The sequence below is a fragment of the Callorhinchus milii genome, unplaced genomic scaffold (assembly GCF_018977255.1).
Source record: "Callorhinchus milii isolate IMCB2004 unplaced genomic scaffold, IMCB_Cmil_1.0 Scaffold646, whole genome shotgun sequence".
Taxonomy (NCBI): Eukaryota; Metazoa; Chordata; class Chondrichthyes; order Chimaeriformes; family Callorhinchidae; genus Callorhinchus; species Callorhinchus milii.
The window spans coordinates 21,039-35,097 of NW_024705387.1; the positions used below are offsets into that span (position 1 = coordinate 21,039).

General features: G+C 51.2%; 2 protein-coding genes across 2 annotated transcripts in view; both read left to right on the plus strand.

The window, feature by feature from the left end:
* The first annotated feature begins 141 nt into the window (after positions 1-141).
* LOC103174436 (proteasome subunit beta type-6-B like protein-like) lies at positions 142-10,706 on the plus strand. Its single transcript, XM_042346344.1, is given in 7 exon segments — positions 142-330; positions 4,278-4,348; positions 4,696-4,827; positions 5,611-5,639; positions 5,642-5,739; positions 8,853-8,997; positions 10,246-10,706. Coding segments are annotated over 7 exon segments (657 nt in total). The 5' UTR covers positions 142-276; the 3' UTR covers positions 10,374-10,706.
* Positions 10,707-12,819: 2,113 nt separating this feature from the next.
* LOC121852255 (proteasome subunit beta type-6-A like protein-like) overlaps positions 12,820-14,059 on the plus strand; it is a gene marked incomplete at its 3' end in the record, with an annotated part of 4,693 nt that continues 3,453 nt past the window's right edge. Inside the window, exons 1-3 of the mRNA XM_042346342.1 lie at positions 12,820-12,847; positions 13,522-13,591; positions 13,929-14,057. Of these exons, the coding sequence (XP_042202276.1) occupies positions 12,820-12,847; positions 13,522-13,591; positions 13,929-14,057 (227 nt within the window). The remainder of the gene's footprint in view (positions 12,848-13,521; positions 13,592-13,928; positions 14,058-14,059) is intronic.

A 14,059-nucleotide genomic window follows, 5' to 3' on the forward strand; every position in this document is an offset into this window, starting at 1 on the left:
GGGGCGCAATAGGGTGTGTGCGGGTGGGGGTGTGACTCAGTGAGTGGCCGCCAGGGGGCGCTACAGGGTGTGTGTGGGTGGGGGTGTGAGTGGCCGCCAGGGGGCGCTACAGGGTGTGTGCGGTTGGGGGTGTGACTCAGTGAGTGGCCGCCAGGGGGCGCTACAGGGTGTGTGCGGGTGGGGGTGTGACTCAGTGAGTGGCCGCCAGACGGCGCTGTTCCGGACCGCGGTTCCGCACCGCTCAGTCGGAGCGGAGATCAGTGACTTCCCGCAGAAATGTCCAACTTCTCCCACAACTCAGACTGGAGATCGAGCGCCTACAGCACCGGAGTGAGCGGGGGGTCCCGGGGGGGGGGGGTCCCGGGGGGGGTCCCGGGGGGGGTCCCGGGGGGATCTCGGAGGAGGGGGGGGACGGGGGGTGAACGGGGGTTCCCGGGGCGGGGGGGGCGGGGGGTCCCGGGGGACGACGACGGGGGGTGAACGGGGGTCCGGGGGGAGAGGTCCCGCGGGAGGGATCCCGGGGGAGGGGGTCCCGGGGGAGGGGGGTGAGCGGGGTTCCCGGGGGCGGGGGGTCCCGGGGGAGAGGTCCCGCGGGAGGGGGTCCCGGGGGAGGGGGGTCCCGGGGTGGGGGGTCCCGGGGGTGGTGGGGGGTGTCGCTGCTTCACCAGGTGATGAGAGACCAGTAACTCGGCTACACATGGCTCCTGGTCTGGGATGATCTCCCGCTCCCTCTCCCCTCACACTCTCCCCCTCTCTCTCTCTCTCTCTCCCCTCACACTCTCCCCCTCTCCCTCTCTCTCTCCCCTCACACTCTCCCTCACTCTCTCTCCCCTCACACTCTCTCTCCTTCCCCTCACACTCTCCCCCTCTCCCTCCCCTCACACTGTCCCCCTTCTCCCTCCCCTCACACTGTCCCCCTCTTCCCCCCTCTCTCTCTCTCCCCTCACACTCTCCCCCCCTCTCTCTCCCTCACACTCTCCCCTTCTCTCCCCTCACACTCTCCCCCTCTCCCTCCCCTCACACTGTCCCCCTCTCCCCCCTTCTCTCTCTCTCCCCTCACACTCTCCTCCTCTCTCTCTCTCTCTCCCCTCACACTCTCGGGGGCCCCCCTCTCCCTCTCCCCTCACACGCTCCTCCTCTCCCCCCTCTCTCCCCTCACACTCTCCCCCCCTCTCTCTCCCCTCACACTCTCCCCCTCTCCCTCCCCTCACACTCTCCCCCCCTCTCTCTCCCTCACACTCTCCCCCTCTCCCTCCCCTCACACTCTCCCCCCTTCTCCCTCCCCTCACACTGTCCCCCTCTTCCCCCCCCCTCTCTCTCTCCCCTCACACTCTCCCCCCCCTCTCTCTCTCCCCTCACACTCTCCCCTCTCCCCCCCCCCCCTCTCTCCCCTCACACTCTCCCCCTCTCCCTATTATCTGCATTGGATGAATGTTGGTCAGAGCCGAGGTTTGGGAAGTCCGGAGTTCGCTCGAGTCCAAACAGCTAAAACCGCACAAATTGCCTTCAGTTCCAATCCGACATTGGGGTCAATAGTGACTTTAATACGATTGAAGTTTTGGTGAAGGGTTTGAGAGGGAAACGGGAGAGTCACAAACTAAGGTTTTACATTGAAATATGGTAAACTTCAAAGGGATGAGAAATCAATTAATTTGGGTTATTAAGTGTTAATGGGAAACACACAGACACACAGTGGGAATTATTCAATGTATTTGGTACAGTAAAAAACACAGTACATCCCCTAAACACAAAACAAAAGTAATAAGTAGTGCAAAAAGTAAATATGATTTAAAAAACACTTGCAAGAGATGTCAAGGGAAAGGGTAAGGTTTCTATCAATATGTTAAGAGAAAGAGATGGTGGAGGGGAAAGTGCCCATTAAAGACAGATGTAAATGACGATTTATTGATAATAAGAAAATGGCAGAACTGTTGAATGTATAGTTTGCTTTCGCTTTCACAGTAGAGGAAGAGGACAAAATACCAGCGGTACAAGGGAATCTAAAAATAAGCCAAAGAGAAGTACTACAGGGATTTAATATGAATAAAACATGGTTATGGAGAAAATAATGGGACTAAAAATAGACAAATCTCCAGGATCTGCTGGATTCCACCCCTGGATATTAAAATAAATAGGGTTGGGAATTGCAGATGTGTTTGTCATCAATTTGCAAAGCTCTGTATTCAGGAATTGTGACCTTCGATTGGGAAATGGCAATGTCAGTCCATTATGTAAGACGGGAGGGAGGGAGAAACCAGGTAACTACAGACCCGGCAGCTTAACCTCAGTTATGGGGCAGTTACTGGAATCTCTATCAGGGACAGAGTGACGGAGCAGTTGGCCAAGTCTGAGCTGATCAGAGAGAGTCCGTGGATTGGGAAGGGTAGGGCACGGCTGACGAATCTAACAGAATGTTTTGAGGAGGTCCGTCACATGGTGGACAAGAGAGTGTCTGTGGATATCGTCTACACGGACTTTCAGAGGCATTTGATAAGGTTCTGCACAAGAGGTTATGAGCAAATCTGAAAGGGCCTGGAATCAGAGGTAACCTCGTGGTGTGGCCTGGAAATTGGTTGGGAGACAGGAAACAGAGTCGGGATAACCATTCTCTGATTGGCGGGACATGACGAGTGGTGTTTCCCAGGGCCCTGTACTGGGGCCTCAGCTTTTCACCATATAGTTATATAATATATATATAAATGACTGGATGAAGGAACAGAGAGTTTTATACCAAAATTTGCAGATGACACAAACTTAGGGACACAGTGAGTTGTATAGACGGGAGCAGGAAATTACAAAGGGATTTAAACAGATTAAGTGAGTGGGCAACACTGTGGCAGATGGAATTCAATGTGGGGAAGTGTGAGGTCACCACTGTGGATCCAAACACAGCAAAACAGAATATTTTCTAAACGGTGAGAAACTTAAGAACTGGAGGAGCAAAGGGATTTGGGTGTCCACTTACACAACTCACTGAAAACAAGCTCACAGGTACAAACGTTATCCAAAAAGGCTAATGGGATGTTGGCCTTTATCTCCAGGGCCTGGAATATAAAGGAGAAGAAATGAGGCTTGAACTATATTGAGCCTCAGTCAGACCCCATCTGGAGACTGCGTTCAGTCCCCCACCTCAGGAAGGATGTATTGGCACTGGGGGGTGGGGGTGCAGCACAGAATCACCACAATAATAATAATAATAATAATGATCCTTGCATTTGACATAGCACTTTTCACGTCGGGAGGACGTCCCAAAGCGCTTCACAGAACACACTGTAAAGTGAATTGACTGTATATTTGTGGGCGAACGCGACAGCCAATTATGCACAGCAATGTCCCACAAACAGCCGTGGATTGAAAATGACCAATTTATTATTGTTTTTGGTTTTGGAGGGACTATTATTAGGGCTCTGTGTGGAGTAAGGAAACTTGCCCAAAGTTTCGCCCTCTGCCTGGAATTAAACTCAGGTCTCTCACTTGCAAAGCGAGTGCTCTAACCACTGAGCTACAGGATTCCACACTGACAATGATCCCAGGCCTTAATAGGTTAAGTTCCGAGGCCAGGCTGCACGAGCTCGGTCTGTATTCCCTTGAGGTGTGCGGGTTGGGGTTGATCTGATTGAGGTGTTGAAGATAATAAAGGGATTGGATCGGGAGCGACAGAGACACTATTCCCTCTGGTGGGGAATCCAGAACAAGGGGCGTCATCTGCACATGAGGGCCAGGCCGTTTAGGGGGGAAATCAGGGCCAGGTTTTCACCCCCAGGGTCATGGGCATCGGGGACTCTCTCCCCCAAAAGCCTGTGGTTGCTGGATCCATTCAAACTTTTAAGGCTGAGGTGGATAAATATTTGTTAGGTAAGGTTATGAATAATAATAATCCTTGGTTTGGTACAGCGCCTTATCACGTCTTCGAGACGTCTCAAAGCGCTTCACAGGATATACTGTAAAGTGAAGTGACTGTATGTTTTGTGGGTGAAACACGGCAGCCAATTGCGCACAGCAGCGTCCAACAAACAGCCGTGGATTGAGTGACCAATTTATTATTGTTGTTTTTGAAGGCAATTATTGCCCCCGGAAAAGCGATTCACCAATCGATTAGCAAGCGAGTTCCTACCTACCGCTGGTAAACTGAGGCGCGTGTCTGTGCGGAGGAAGGAAACTTGGCCAACATTTCGCCCTGATCTGCCCGGGAATCAAACCCAGTTCCTCGGGCTTTCGGAGCGAGTGGTCTAACCACTGAGATATTAGGTGTAACTCTCTTTGTGCCTGTCTTACAGACGACCATCATCGCTGTGGAGTTCAATGGAGGGGTGATTGTTGCTTCAGACTCACGTGTGTCTGTGGGGGGGTAAGTGACCTCCCTCCCCCCCTCCTCTTTCTCCTCTCCACTTCCTCCTCGGCTCCCCTCCTCCCCTCCCCCTCCCGCTCCTCCTCCTCCTCCTGCCCCTCCTCCCCGTCTTCCTCCTTCCCCTCGCCCCCTCCTCCCCCTCCTCTTACTTCTCCCCACCTCCCGCTCTCTCCCCTCCTCCTCCCCTCCTCCTCCTCCAGCAACTCTTACCGCTCTTCCTCCACTCCCCCTCCTCCTTCCCCTCCTCCCCCTCCGCTTACTTCTTCCCACCTTCCCCTCCCACCCCTCCTCCTCCTCTCCCCCCCCTCTCCTGTGACCTCTGACTCCCTCCTGTGTGTACATTACAGGACGTACGTCTGCTCGCGGATCATTAACAAGGTGGTGCAGGTGGACGAGCGTGTGTTTTGCTGTATGGCCGGGTCTCTCGCTGATGCTCAGGCCGTCACCAACGCTGCCAAATACCAGCTGGCCTTCCACAGGTCAGAACCCCCGCCAACAGGCGTCACTCACAGTCTGACTGACAGGCGTCACTCACAGTCCGACTGACAGGCGTCACTCACAGTCTGACTCACAGGTGTCACAGTCTGACTGACAGGCGTCACTCACAGTCCGATTGACAGGCGTCACTCACAGTCCGACTGACAGGTGTCACTCACAATCCGACTGACAGGCATCACTCATGGTCCGACTGACAGGCATCACTCACAGTCTGACTCACAGGTGTCACTCACAGTCTGACTGGCAGGCGTCACAGTCTCACTGACAGACGTCACTCACAGTCTAACTGACAGGCATCACTCACAGTCTGACTGGCAGGCGTCACTCACAGTCCGATTGACAGGCGTCACTCACAGTCCGACTGACAGGTGTCACTCACAATCCGACTGATAGGCATCACTCACAGTCTGACTGACAGGCATCACTCACAGTCCGACTGACAGGCATCACTCACAGTCTGACTGACAGGTGTCACTCACAATCCGACTGATAGGCATCACTCACGGTCCGACTGACAGGCATCACTCACAGTCTGACTGACAGGTATCACTCACAGTCTGACTGACAGGAGTCACAGTCTCACTGACAGGCATCACCCACAGTGTGACTGACAGGCATCACTCACAGTATTGTGGTGTTTGCAGTGGAGATGGGGAGGTTGCACACGGATTGTGCACTCACTATTAGTGTGTGGTGTTTGCAGTGTGGAGATGGGGAGATTGCACACTGATTGTGTACTCACTGTTAGTGTGTGGTGTTTGCAGTGTGGAGATGGGGGAGCCGCCCCTCGTACTCTCGCTGCGACGATCCTGAAGGAAATCTGCTATAAAAATCGGGACGACATGTCGGCCGGATTCATCGTGGCCGGGTGGGACCGGAAGAAAGGAGCCCAGGTACAGGCAGACCCACTGCCCTCCCACAGGGCTATAGTCACACTATTACACTGAGACCTACTGACAGGGGATACAGTCAGACACTATTACACTGACATGACACTGTCTCCCTCAGAGGTAAACACTGTGTTTCCATGACGTTTACACAGTGTCTGTCACTGATCACACTGTGTGTCTCTCAGGTTTACACAGTGTCTGTCACTGATCGCACTGTGTGTGTCTCTCGGGTTTACACAGTGTCTGTCACTGATCACACTGTGTGTCTCTCAGGTTTACACAGTGTCTGTCACTGATCACACTGTGTGTCTCTCAGGTTTATACAGTGTCTGTCACTGATCACACTGTGTGTCTCTCAGGTTTACACAGTGTCTGTCACTGATCACAATGTGTGTCTCTCAGGTTTACACAGTGTCTGTCACTGATCACAATGTGTCTCTCTCTGGTTTACAGTGTCTGTCACTGATCACACTGTGTGTCTCTCTCAGGTTGACACAGTGTCTGTCACTGATCACCATGTGTGTCACTCAGGTTTACACAGTGTCTGTCACTGATCACACTGTGTCTCTCAGGTTTATACAGTGTCTGTCACTGATCACAATGTGTGTCTCTCAGGTTTATACAGTGTCTGTCACTGATCACAATGTGTGTCTCTCAGGTTTATACAGTGTCTGTCACTGATCACACTGTGTGTCTCTCAGGTTTATACAGTGTCTGTCACTGATCACAATGTGTGTCTCTCAGGTTTATACAGTGTCTATCACTGATCACAATGTGTGTCTCTCAGGTTTATACAGTGTCTGTCACTGATCACACTGTGTGTGTCTCTCAGGTTTACACAGTGTCTGCCACTGATCACAATGTGTGTCTCTCAGGTTTATACAGTGTCTGTCACTGATCACACTGTGTGTCTCTCTCAGGTTTATACAGTGTCTGTCACTGATCGCTCTGTGTCGCTCTCAGGTTTATACAGTGTCTGTCACTGATCACACTGTGTCTCTCAGTTTTATACAGTGTCTGTCACTGATCGCTCTGTGTCGCTCTCAGGTTTATACAGTGTCTGTCACTGATCGCTCTGTGTCGCTCTCAGGTTTATACAGTGGCTGTCACTGATCACACTGTGCGTCGCTCTCAGGTTTATACAGTGTCTGTCACTGATCACACTGTGTGTCTCTCTGGTTTACACAGTGTCTGTCACTGATCACACTGTGTGTCTCTCAGGTTTACACAGTGTCTGTCACTGATCACACAGTGTGTCTCTCTCAGGTTTACACAGTATCTGTCACTGATCACACTGTGTGTCTCTCAGGTTTACACAGTGTCTGTCACTGATCACAATGTGTGTCTCTCAGGTTTACACAGTGTCTGTCACTGATCACAATGTGTCTCTCTCAGGTTTACACAGTGTCTGTCACTGATCACAATGTGTGTCTCTCAGGTTTACACAGTGTCTGTCACTGATCACAATGTGTCTCTCTCTGGTTTACAGTGTCTGTCACTGATCACACTGTGTGTCTCTCTCAGGTTGACACAGTGTCTGTCACTGATCGCCATGTGTGTCTCTCAGGTTTACACAGTGTCTGTCACTGATCACACTGTGTCTCTCTCTGGTTTACACAGTGTCTGTCACTGATCACACTGTGTCTCTCAGGTTTACACAGTGTCTGTCACTGATCACACTGTGTGTCTCTCAGGTTTACACAGTGTCTGTCACTGATCACACTGTGTGTCTCTCAGGTTTACACAGTGTCTGTCACTGATCACACTGTGTGTCTCTCAGGTTTACACAGTGTCTGTCACTGATCACACTGTGTCTCTCAGGTTTATACAGTGTCTGTCACTGATCACAATGTGTGTCTCTCAGGTTTATACAGTGTCTGTCACTGATCACAATGTGTGTCTCTCAGGTTTATGCAGTGTCTGTCACTGATCACACTGTGTGTCTCTCTCAGGTTTATACAGTGTCTGTCACTGATCACACTGTGTCTCTCTCAGGTTTATACAGTGTCTGTCACTGATCGCTCGGTGTCGCTCTCAGGTTTATACAGTGTCTGTCACTGATCACACTGTGTGTCTCTCTCAGGTTTATACAGTGTCTGTCACTGATCGCTCTGTGTCGCTCTCAGGTTTATACAGTGTCTGTCACTGATCACACTGTGTGTCTCTCTCAGGTTTATACAGTGTCTGTCACTGATCGCTCTGTGTCGCTCTCAGGTTTATACAGTGTCTGTCACTGATCACACTGTGCGTCGCTCTCAGGTTTATACAGTGTCTGTCACTGATCACACTGTGTGTCTCTCTCAGGTTTACACAGTGTCTGTCACTGATCACACAGTGTGTCTCTCTCAGGTTTACACAGTATCTGTCACTGATCTCACTGTGTGTCTCTCTCAGGTTTACACAGTATCTGTCACTGATCACAATGTGTGTCTCTCGGGTTTATACAGTGTCTATCACTTATCACACTGTGTCTCTCAGGTTTACACAGTGTCTGTCACTGATTACACTGTGTGTCTCTCTCAGGTTTACACAGTGTCTGTCACTGATCACACTGTGTCTCTCTCGGGTTTATACAGTGTCTATCACTTATCACACTGTGTCTCTCAGGTTTACACAGTGTCTGTCACTGATCACAATGTGTGTCTCTCAGGTTTATACAGTGTCTATCACTGATCACACTGTGTCTCTCAGGTTTACACAGTGTCTGTCACTGATCACACTGTGTCTCTCAGGTTTACACAGTGTCTGTCACTGATCACAATGTGTGTCTCTCGGGTTTATACAGTGTCTATCACTTATCACACTGTGTCTCTCAGGTTTACACAGTGTCTGTCACTGATCACACTGTGTCTCTCAGGTTTACACAGTGTCTGTCACTGATCACACTGTGTGTCTCCCTCAGGTTTACACAGTCTCTGACACTGATCACAATGTGTCTCTCAGGTTTACACAGTGTCTGTCACTGATCACACTGTGTGTCTCTCAGGTTTACACAGTATCTATCACTGATCACACTGTGTGTTGCTCAGGTTTACACAGTGTCTGTCACTGATCACAATGTGTGTCTCTCAGGTTACACAGTGACTGTCACTGATCTCACTGTGTGTCTCTCTTAGGTTTACACGGTGTCTCTGGGGGGGATGATCACGAAACAGCCCTTCACTGTGGGCGGGTCGGGCAGTACCTATATTTATGGTTACGTGGACTCGGCTTTCAAGATTGGGATGACTCAAGAGGAATGTTTACATTTTACCGTCAACGGTGAGTGAGCTTCGCATACTCGTCAATCCACTGGGAACTTTGTACACTCAGTAATTCACTGGGAGTCTTGCACACTCAGTAATTCAGTGTAAGCTTTGCACACTCAGTAATCTACTGGCAGCCTTGCACACTCAGCAATCCACTGGGATCTTTGTACACCCAGTAATCCACTGGGAGCCTTGCACATTCAGTAATCCACTGTCACTGAGCCTTGCATTTGGACGTGGTATAAAGAGCAAAAAATTTAAAATTTGCAGATGACACAAAACTTGGGAAGGTAGTCAACATTGAGGAGGGTGGTAGCAGACTGCAGGAGGACAGAGACAGACTGGTGAAATGGGCAGACACATGGCAGATAAAGTTTAATGAAGAGAAGTTTGAGGTGATCTTTGGAGTAAGATGCAATATATAATAAATGGTACTGTCTTAAAGGCGTTTCGGGAGCAAAGAGACCTGGGGGATCACATACACAAATATTTGAAGGTGACAGGACAGGTTGACGCAACTGTTAAAAAAAGCATATGAGAGCCTTGGCTTCATAAATAGAGGCACAAAGTACAAAAACGAGGAAGTTTTGCTGAAAATTAGTCATAAGTCACTGTTTAGGTCTCAGCTGGAATATTGTGTCCATTTCTGGGCTGCACACTCTAGGAAGGATATCAAGGCCTTGGAGGTGTTGCAACCACCAAGGAGATTTACCGGAATGGTACCAGGGATGAGGGACTACAATTATGTGGAGAGACAAGAGAAGCTGGGATTGATCTCCTTAGAGCAGAGAAGGTTAATGGGAGATTTAATAGAGGTGTCCAAAATTATGAGGGAACCAGAGGAGAGATGAGGAGAAATATTTTTACGCAGAGTGTTCAAAAGGGAATTAGATAGGTATTTGAAAAGGAAATCTTTCCAAGGACTTAAGGAAAGATTGAGGAAGTGGGACTGATTGGGTAGCTCTTCCAAAGAGCCGGCACAGGCACAGTGGGCCGAATGGCCTCCTTCTGTGCTGTAATCTTCTATGATTCTATGCACACTCCATCATCCACTGTGAGCCTCACACTCAGCAATCCACTTGAGCCTTGCACACTCAGTCATCCACAGTAAGTGAGCCTCGCACACTCAATATTCCAGACTATCAGTGCAGTTGTTTTAACGGTGAATTCATGACACAGTTTAGTGATGAGCAAAGAATCTCTGGCATGTTTATGTTTCACGTGTCCCCGAGCACTGATACTCTTGTGTGTGTGTTTCCAGCCCTGGCTCTGGCCATGGAGCGAGATAACGTGAGCGGAGGTTTGGTGAACCTGGTGATCGTGACAGAGCGCGGAGTGGAACGCAGCATCATCCCCGGCAACAAACTGCCCCAGTTCTTCTCTGAGTGACCTGTCAGCCTGTGTGCACAATCACCACAGTGATCTGTCAGTGTGCACACTCACCACAGTGACCTGTCAGCCAGTGTGTACACTCACCACAGTGACCTGTCAGTTTTCACACTCACCACAGTGACCTGTCAGCCAGTGTGTACACTCACCACAGTGACCTGTCAGTTTTCACACTCACCACAGTGACCTGTCAGCCAGTGTACACACTCACCACAGTGACCTGTCAGCCAGTGTGCACACTCACCACAGTGACTATCAGCGTGCACATTCACTACATTAATCTCTGTCTGCATTTTCACTGTCGTGACCTGCAATAAACATCATGTGAATTAATAGTTGTTTCATAATCACTCCTGCACTGGTGGATGGGTGGATGGTTTGTGGTTCATGGGTGGTTGTTGGGTGGGTGGGTGGTTGGTGGGTGGAGGATGATTCGTGGTTGTTGGGTAGGTGCTTGGTGGGTGGTGGTTGGTGGGTGGTTGGTTGATGGGTAGTTGGTAGTTGTTGGTTGGTGGTTAGTGTTTGGTTGGTGGGTGGTTGGTTGGTTGGTAGGTGGGTAATTAGTGGTGGTGGGTGGTTGGTCGTTGGTGAGTGGATGATGGGTGGTTGGTTGCTGGTTCAGTGGTTGGTGGTTGATTAGTGGATGGTGGGTGGTTCGTGGGTGGTTGTTGGGTGGGTGGTTGGGTGGTTGGTAGGTGGTTAGTTGATGGTTGGTTGGTAGGTGTTGGGTGTTTGGTGGGTGATTGGTGGTTGGTGGGTGGTCCATAATTGTTGTTTTGTGGGTGGTCGGTGGGTGGTTGGTGGCTGGTTCGGTGGTTGGTCATTGATTAGTGGATGGTGGGTGGTTAGTGGGTGATTGGTTGATGTATGATGTATGGGTGGTGGGTGGTTGGTTACTGGTTGACATTTGGTAGTTGGTTGGTGGTTGGTTGGTGTGTGGTGGATGGTTGGGCCGTGGTTATTGTTTGGTTGGTGGTCGGTGGGTAGTTGGTCGTTGGTGGGTGGATGGTGGTTGGTTCAGTGGTTGGTTGGTGATTGATTGGTTGATGTATGATGTATGGGTGGTGGGTGGTTGGTTACTGGTTGACATTTGGTAGTTGGTTGGTGTGTGGTGGATGGTTGGGCCGTGGTTATTGTTTGGTTGGTGGTCGGTGGGTAGTTGGTCGTTGGTGGGTGGATGGTGGTTGGTTCAGTGGTTGGTGGTTGGTTGGTGATTGATTGGTTGGTGTATGATGTATGGGTGGTGGGTGGTTGCTGGTTGGTGGGTGGTTGGTGGTTGACAATCGGTGGTTGATGGGTGGTTGGTTGGTGGTTTATTGGTGTTTGGTTGGTGGGTGATTGGTAGGTGATGGTGGGTCGATGAGTTGGTGGTTGATGGGTGGTTGGTGGGTGATTGGTAGGTGATGGGTGGGTGGTTGGTGGGTGGTTGGTAGGTGATGGTGGGTCGATGAGTTGGTGGTTGATGGGTGGTTGGTGGGTGGTGGTTGGTGGGGGTCGTTAGGGCTTGGTTGGTGGTTGGTTGGTGGGAGGGTGATGGGGGGTTGCTGGGTGGTTGGTCCATGGTTGTTGTTTGGTGGGTGGTGGATGATTGGTCATTGGTGGGTGGTTCGTGGTTGATTGGTGGATGGTTGGTGGGTGATTGGTTATTGGTTAGTATGTGGTTAGTGATTGGTTGGTGGTTAGTGTTGGGTGGGCGGGTGGTTGATGGGTGGTTGGTTGATAGTTGGTGGTTGATGGATGGGTGATGGGTGGTTGTTAGTTGGTGGGTGGTTGGTGGGTGGTTGATTGTTGGTGGGTGGAGGGTGGTTAGTGGTTGTTGAAGGTTGGTGGTGGGTGGGTAGTTGGTGGATGGTGGGTGGTGGATGGTTGGTTTGTGGGTGGTTGGTGGATGATGGGTGGTTGGTGTTTGGTAGTGGGTGGATTTTTGGTGGGTGGTTAGTGTCTGGTGATTGGTGAGTGGTTGGTTGGTGGGTGGTGGCAGGTGGGTGGTGTCTCGCCTGTGATTGGGGTTGTGTTGTCCGAGCTGTACAATAAAGTGGGGTTCCCCAAACCTCAGCTCTCACTGACCTGGGCCTCATCCTCTATGTCATTATGTCTCTCCAATGGGAGGCAGCGCTTTCCATTTCAGTCACAGGGAGATGTATATTAATAATAAACCTTAATCTTCATATAGTGCCTTTCAGTTTAGGAGTACGTCTCAAACCACTTCACAGGATTAAGGTTATCACTAATGTGGGACTCTCTGTGGTTTGGAGATTCTTAAGCTCAGTGACCGGTTTCCATACGTGTCAGTTACCCTAATTCCTTAAATCAGCCGGGTACGTGCGGAAACCCATCACCGCGCCTCAGAGAATCCAAACCAAACTGAGAATTCCGTGCTTCCCACTGACATATGGAAATTCCAGACATGTTGTTGGAATGGAAAGTGTCCTTTCTTCCTGGAGGGATGCATCGTGTTTATCTGATTCTGGAGGGTATGAGTTGCTACTGAGAGCCAAGGCTGAGGCAGCCAGAGTGGGTGTTAGAGTAACTGCTGGAGTCCAACCAGCTAAAGCCACCGAGCTCGCCATTGAGAGCACTGCCTGGAAAACCTTTCCCACCACGTGTCCCACTCGGACCATTAGGGCTTTGGTTGTGGGGTTAACAGGAGCTGAGGGGGAGGATTCCCTGTCCCAATGACCTGTCCCAGGCCGGGCCGGGCTGACATCAGCAGTGAGTGCCCTGGGACACTGCGGCCCCTCCTGGCTCAGGAACCGGGACTCGAGACCAGCACAGAGGGTGGGATCAATGCTGACATTCTGTGGCCAAACATGTCACCTTGGAGCCAGTTCAACTCAGAGGAGACCCTCCTTACAGGAGACCCCATGCACCCCACACACCCCTCGCCCCACACCCGCTCCCCCCCCCCCGATTTTCTGGGCCAATAGAAAAATGTGGCCTCACTTTTTCTGTGAAATCGGCTAAAACTCCCTCATCCGTAGCAAACCTGTACATACACAGTGCACTCGCCCCGGGTCTCTGTTTGCTCTACGCTGTGACTGTGGGTGGAGCGGATCTGCCCGGAATCAAACCCAGTTCCTCGGCTTTCGGAGCGAGTGGTCCAACCACTGAGATATTAGGTGTAACTCTCTTTGTGCCTGTCTTACAGACGACCATCATCGCTGTGGAGTTCAATGGAGGGGTGATTGTTGCTTCAGACTCACGTGTGTCTGTGGGGGGTAAGTGACCTCCCCCCCCTCCTCTTTCTCCTCTCCACTTCCTCTTCGGCTCCCCTCCTCCCCTCCCCCTCCCGCTCCTCCTCCCCCCTGCCCCTCCTCCCCCTCTTCCTCCTTCCCCTTGCCCCCTCCTCCCCCTCCTCTTACTTCTCCCCCTCCCCTCTCGCCCCTCCTCCTCCCCTCCTCCTCCTCCAGCAACTCTTACCGCTCTTCCTCCATTCCCCCTCCTCCTTCCCCTCCTCCCCCTCCTCTTACTTCTTCCCACCTTCCCCTCCCACCCCTCCTCCTCCTCTCCCCCCCCTCCTGTGACCTCTGACTCCCTCCTGTGTGTACATTACAGGACGTACGTCTGCTCGCGGATCATTAACAAGGTGGTGCAGGTGGACGAGCGTGTGTTTTGCTGTATGGCCGGGTCTCTCGCTGATGCTCAGGCCGTCACCAACGCTGCCAAATACCAGCTGGCCTTCCACA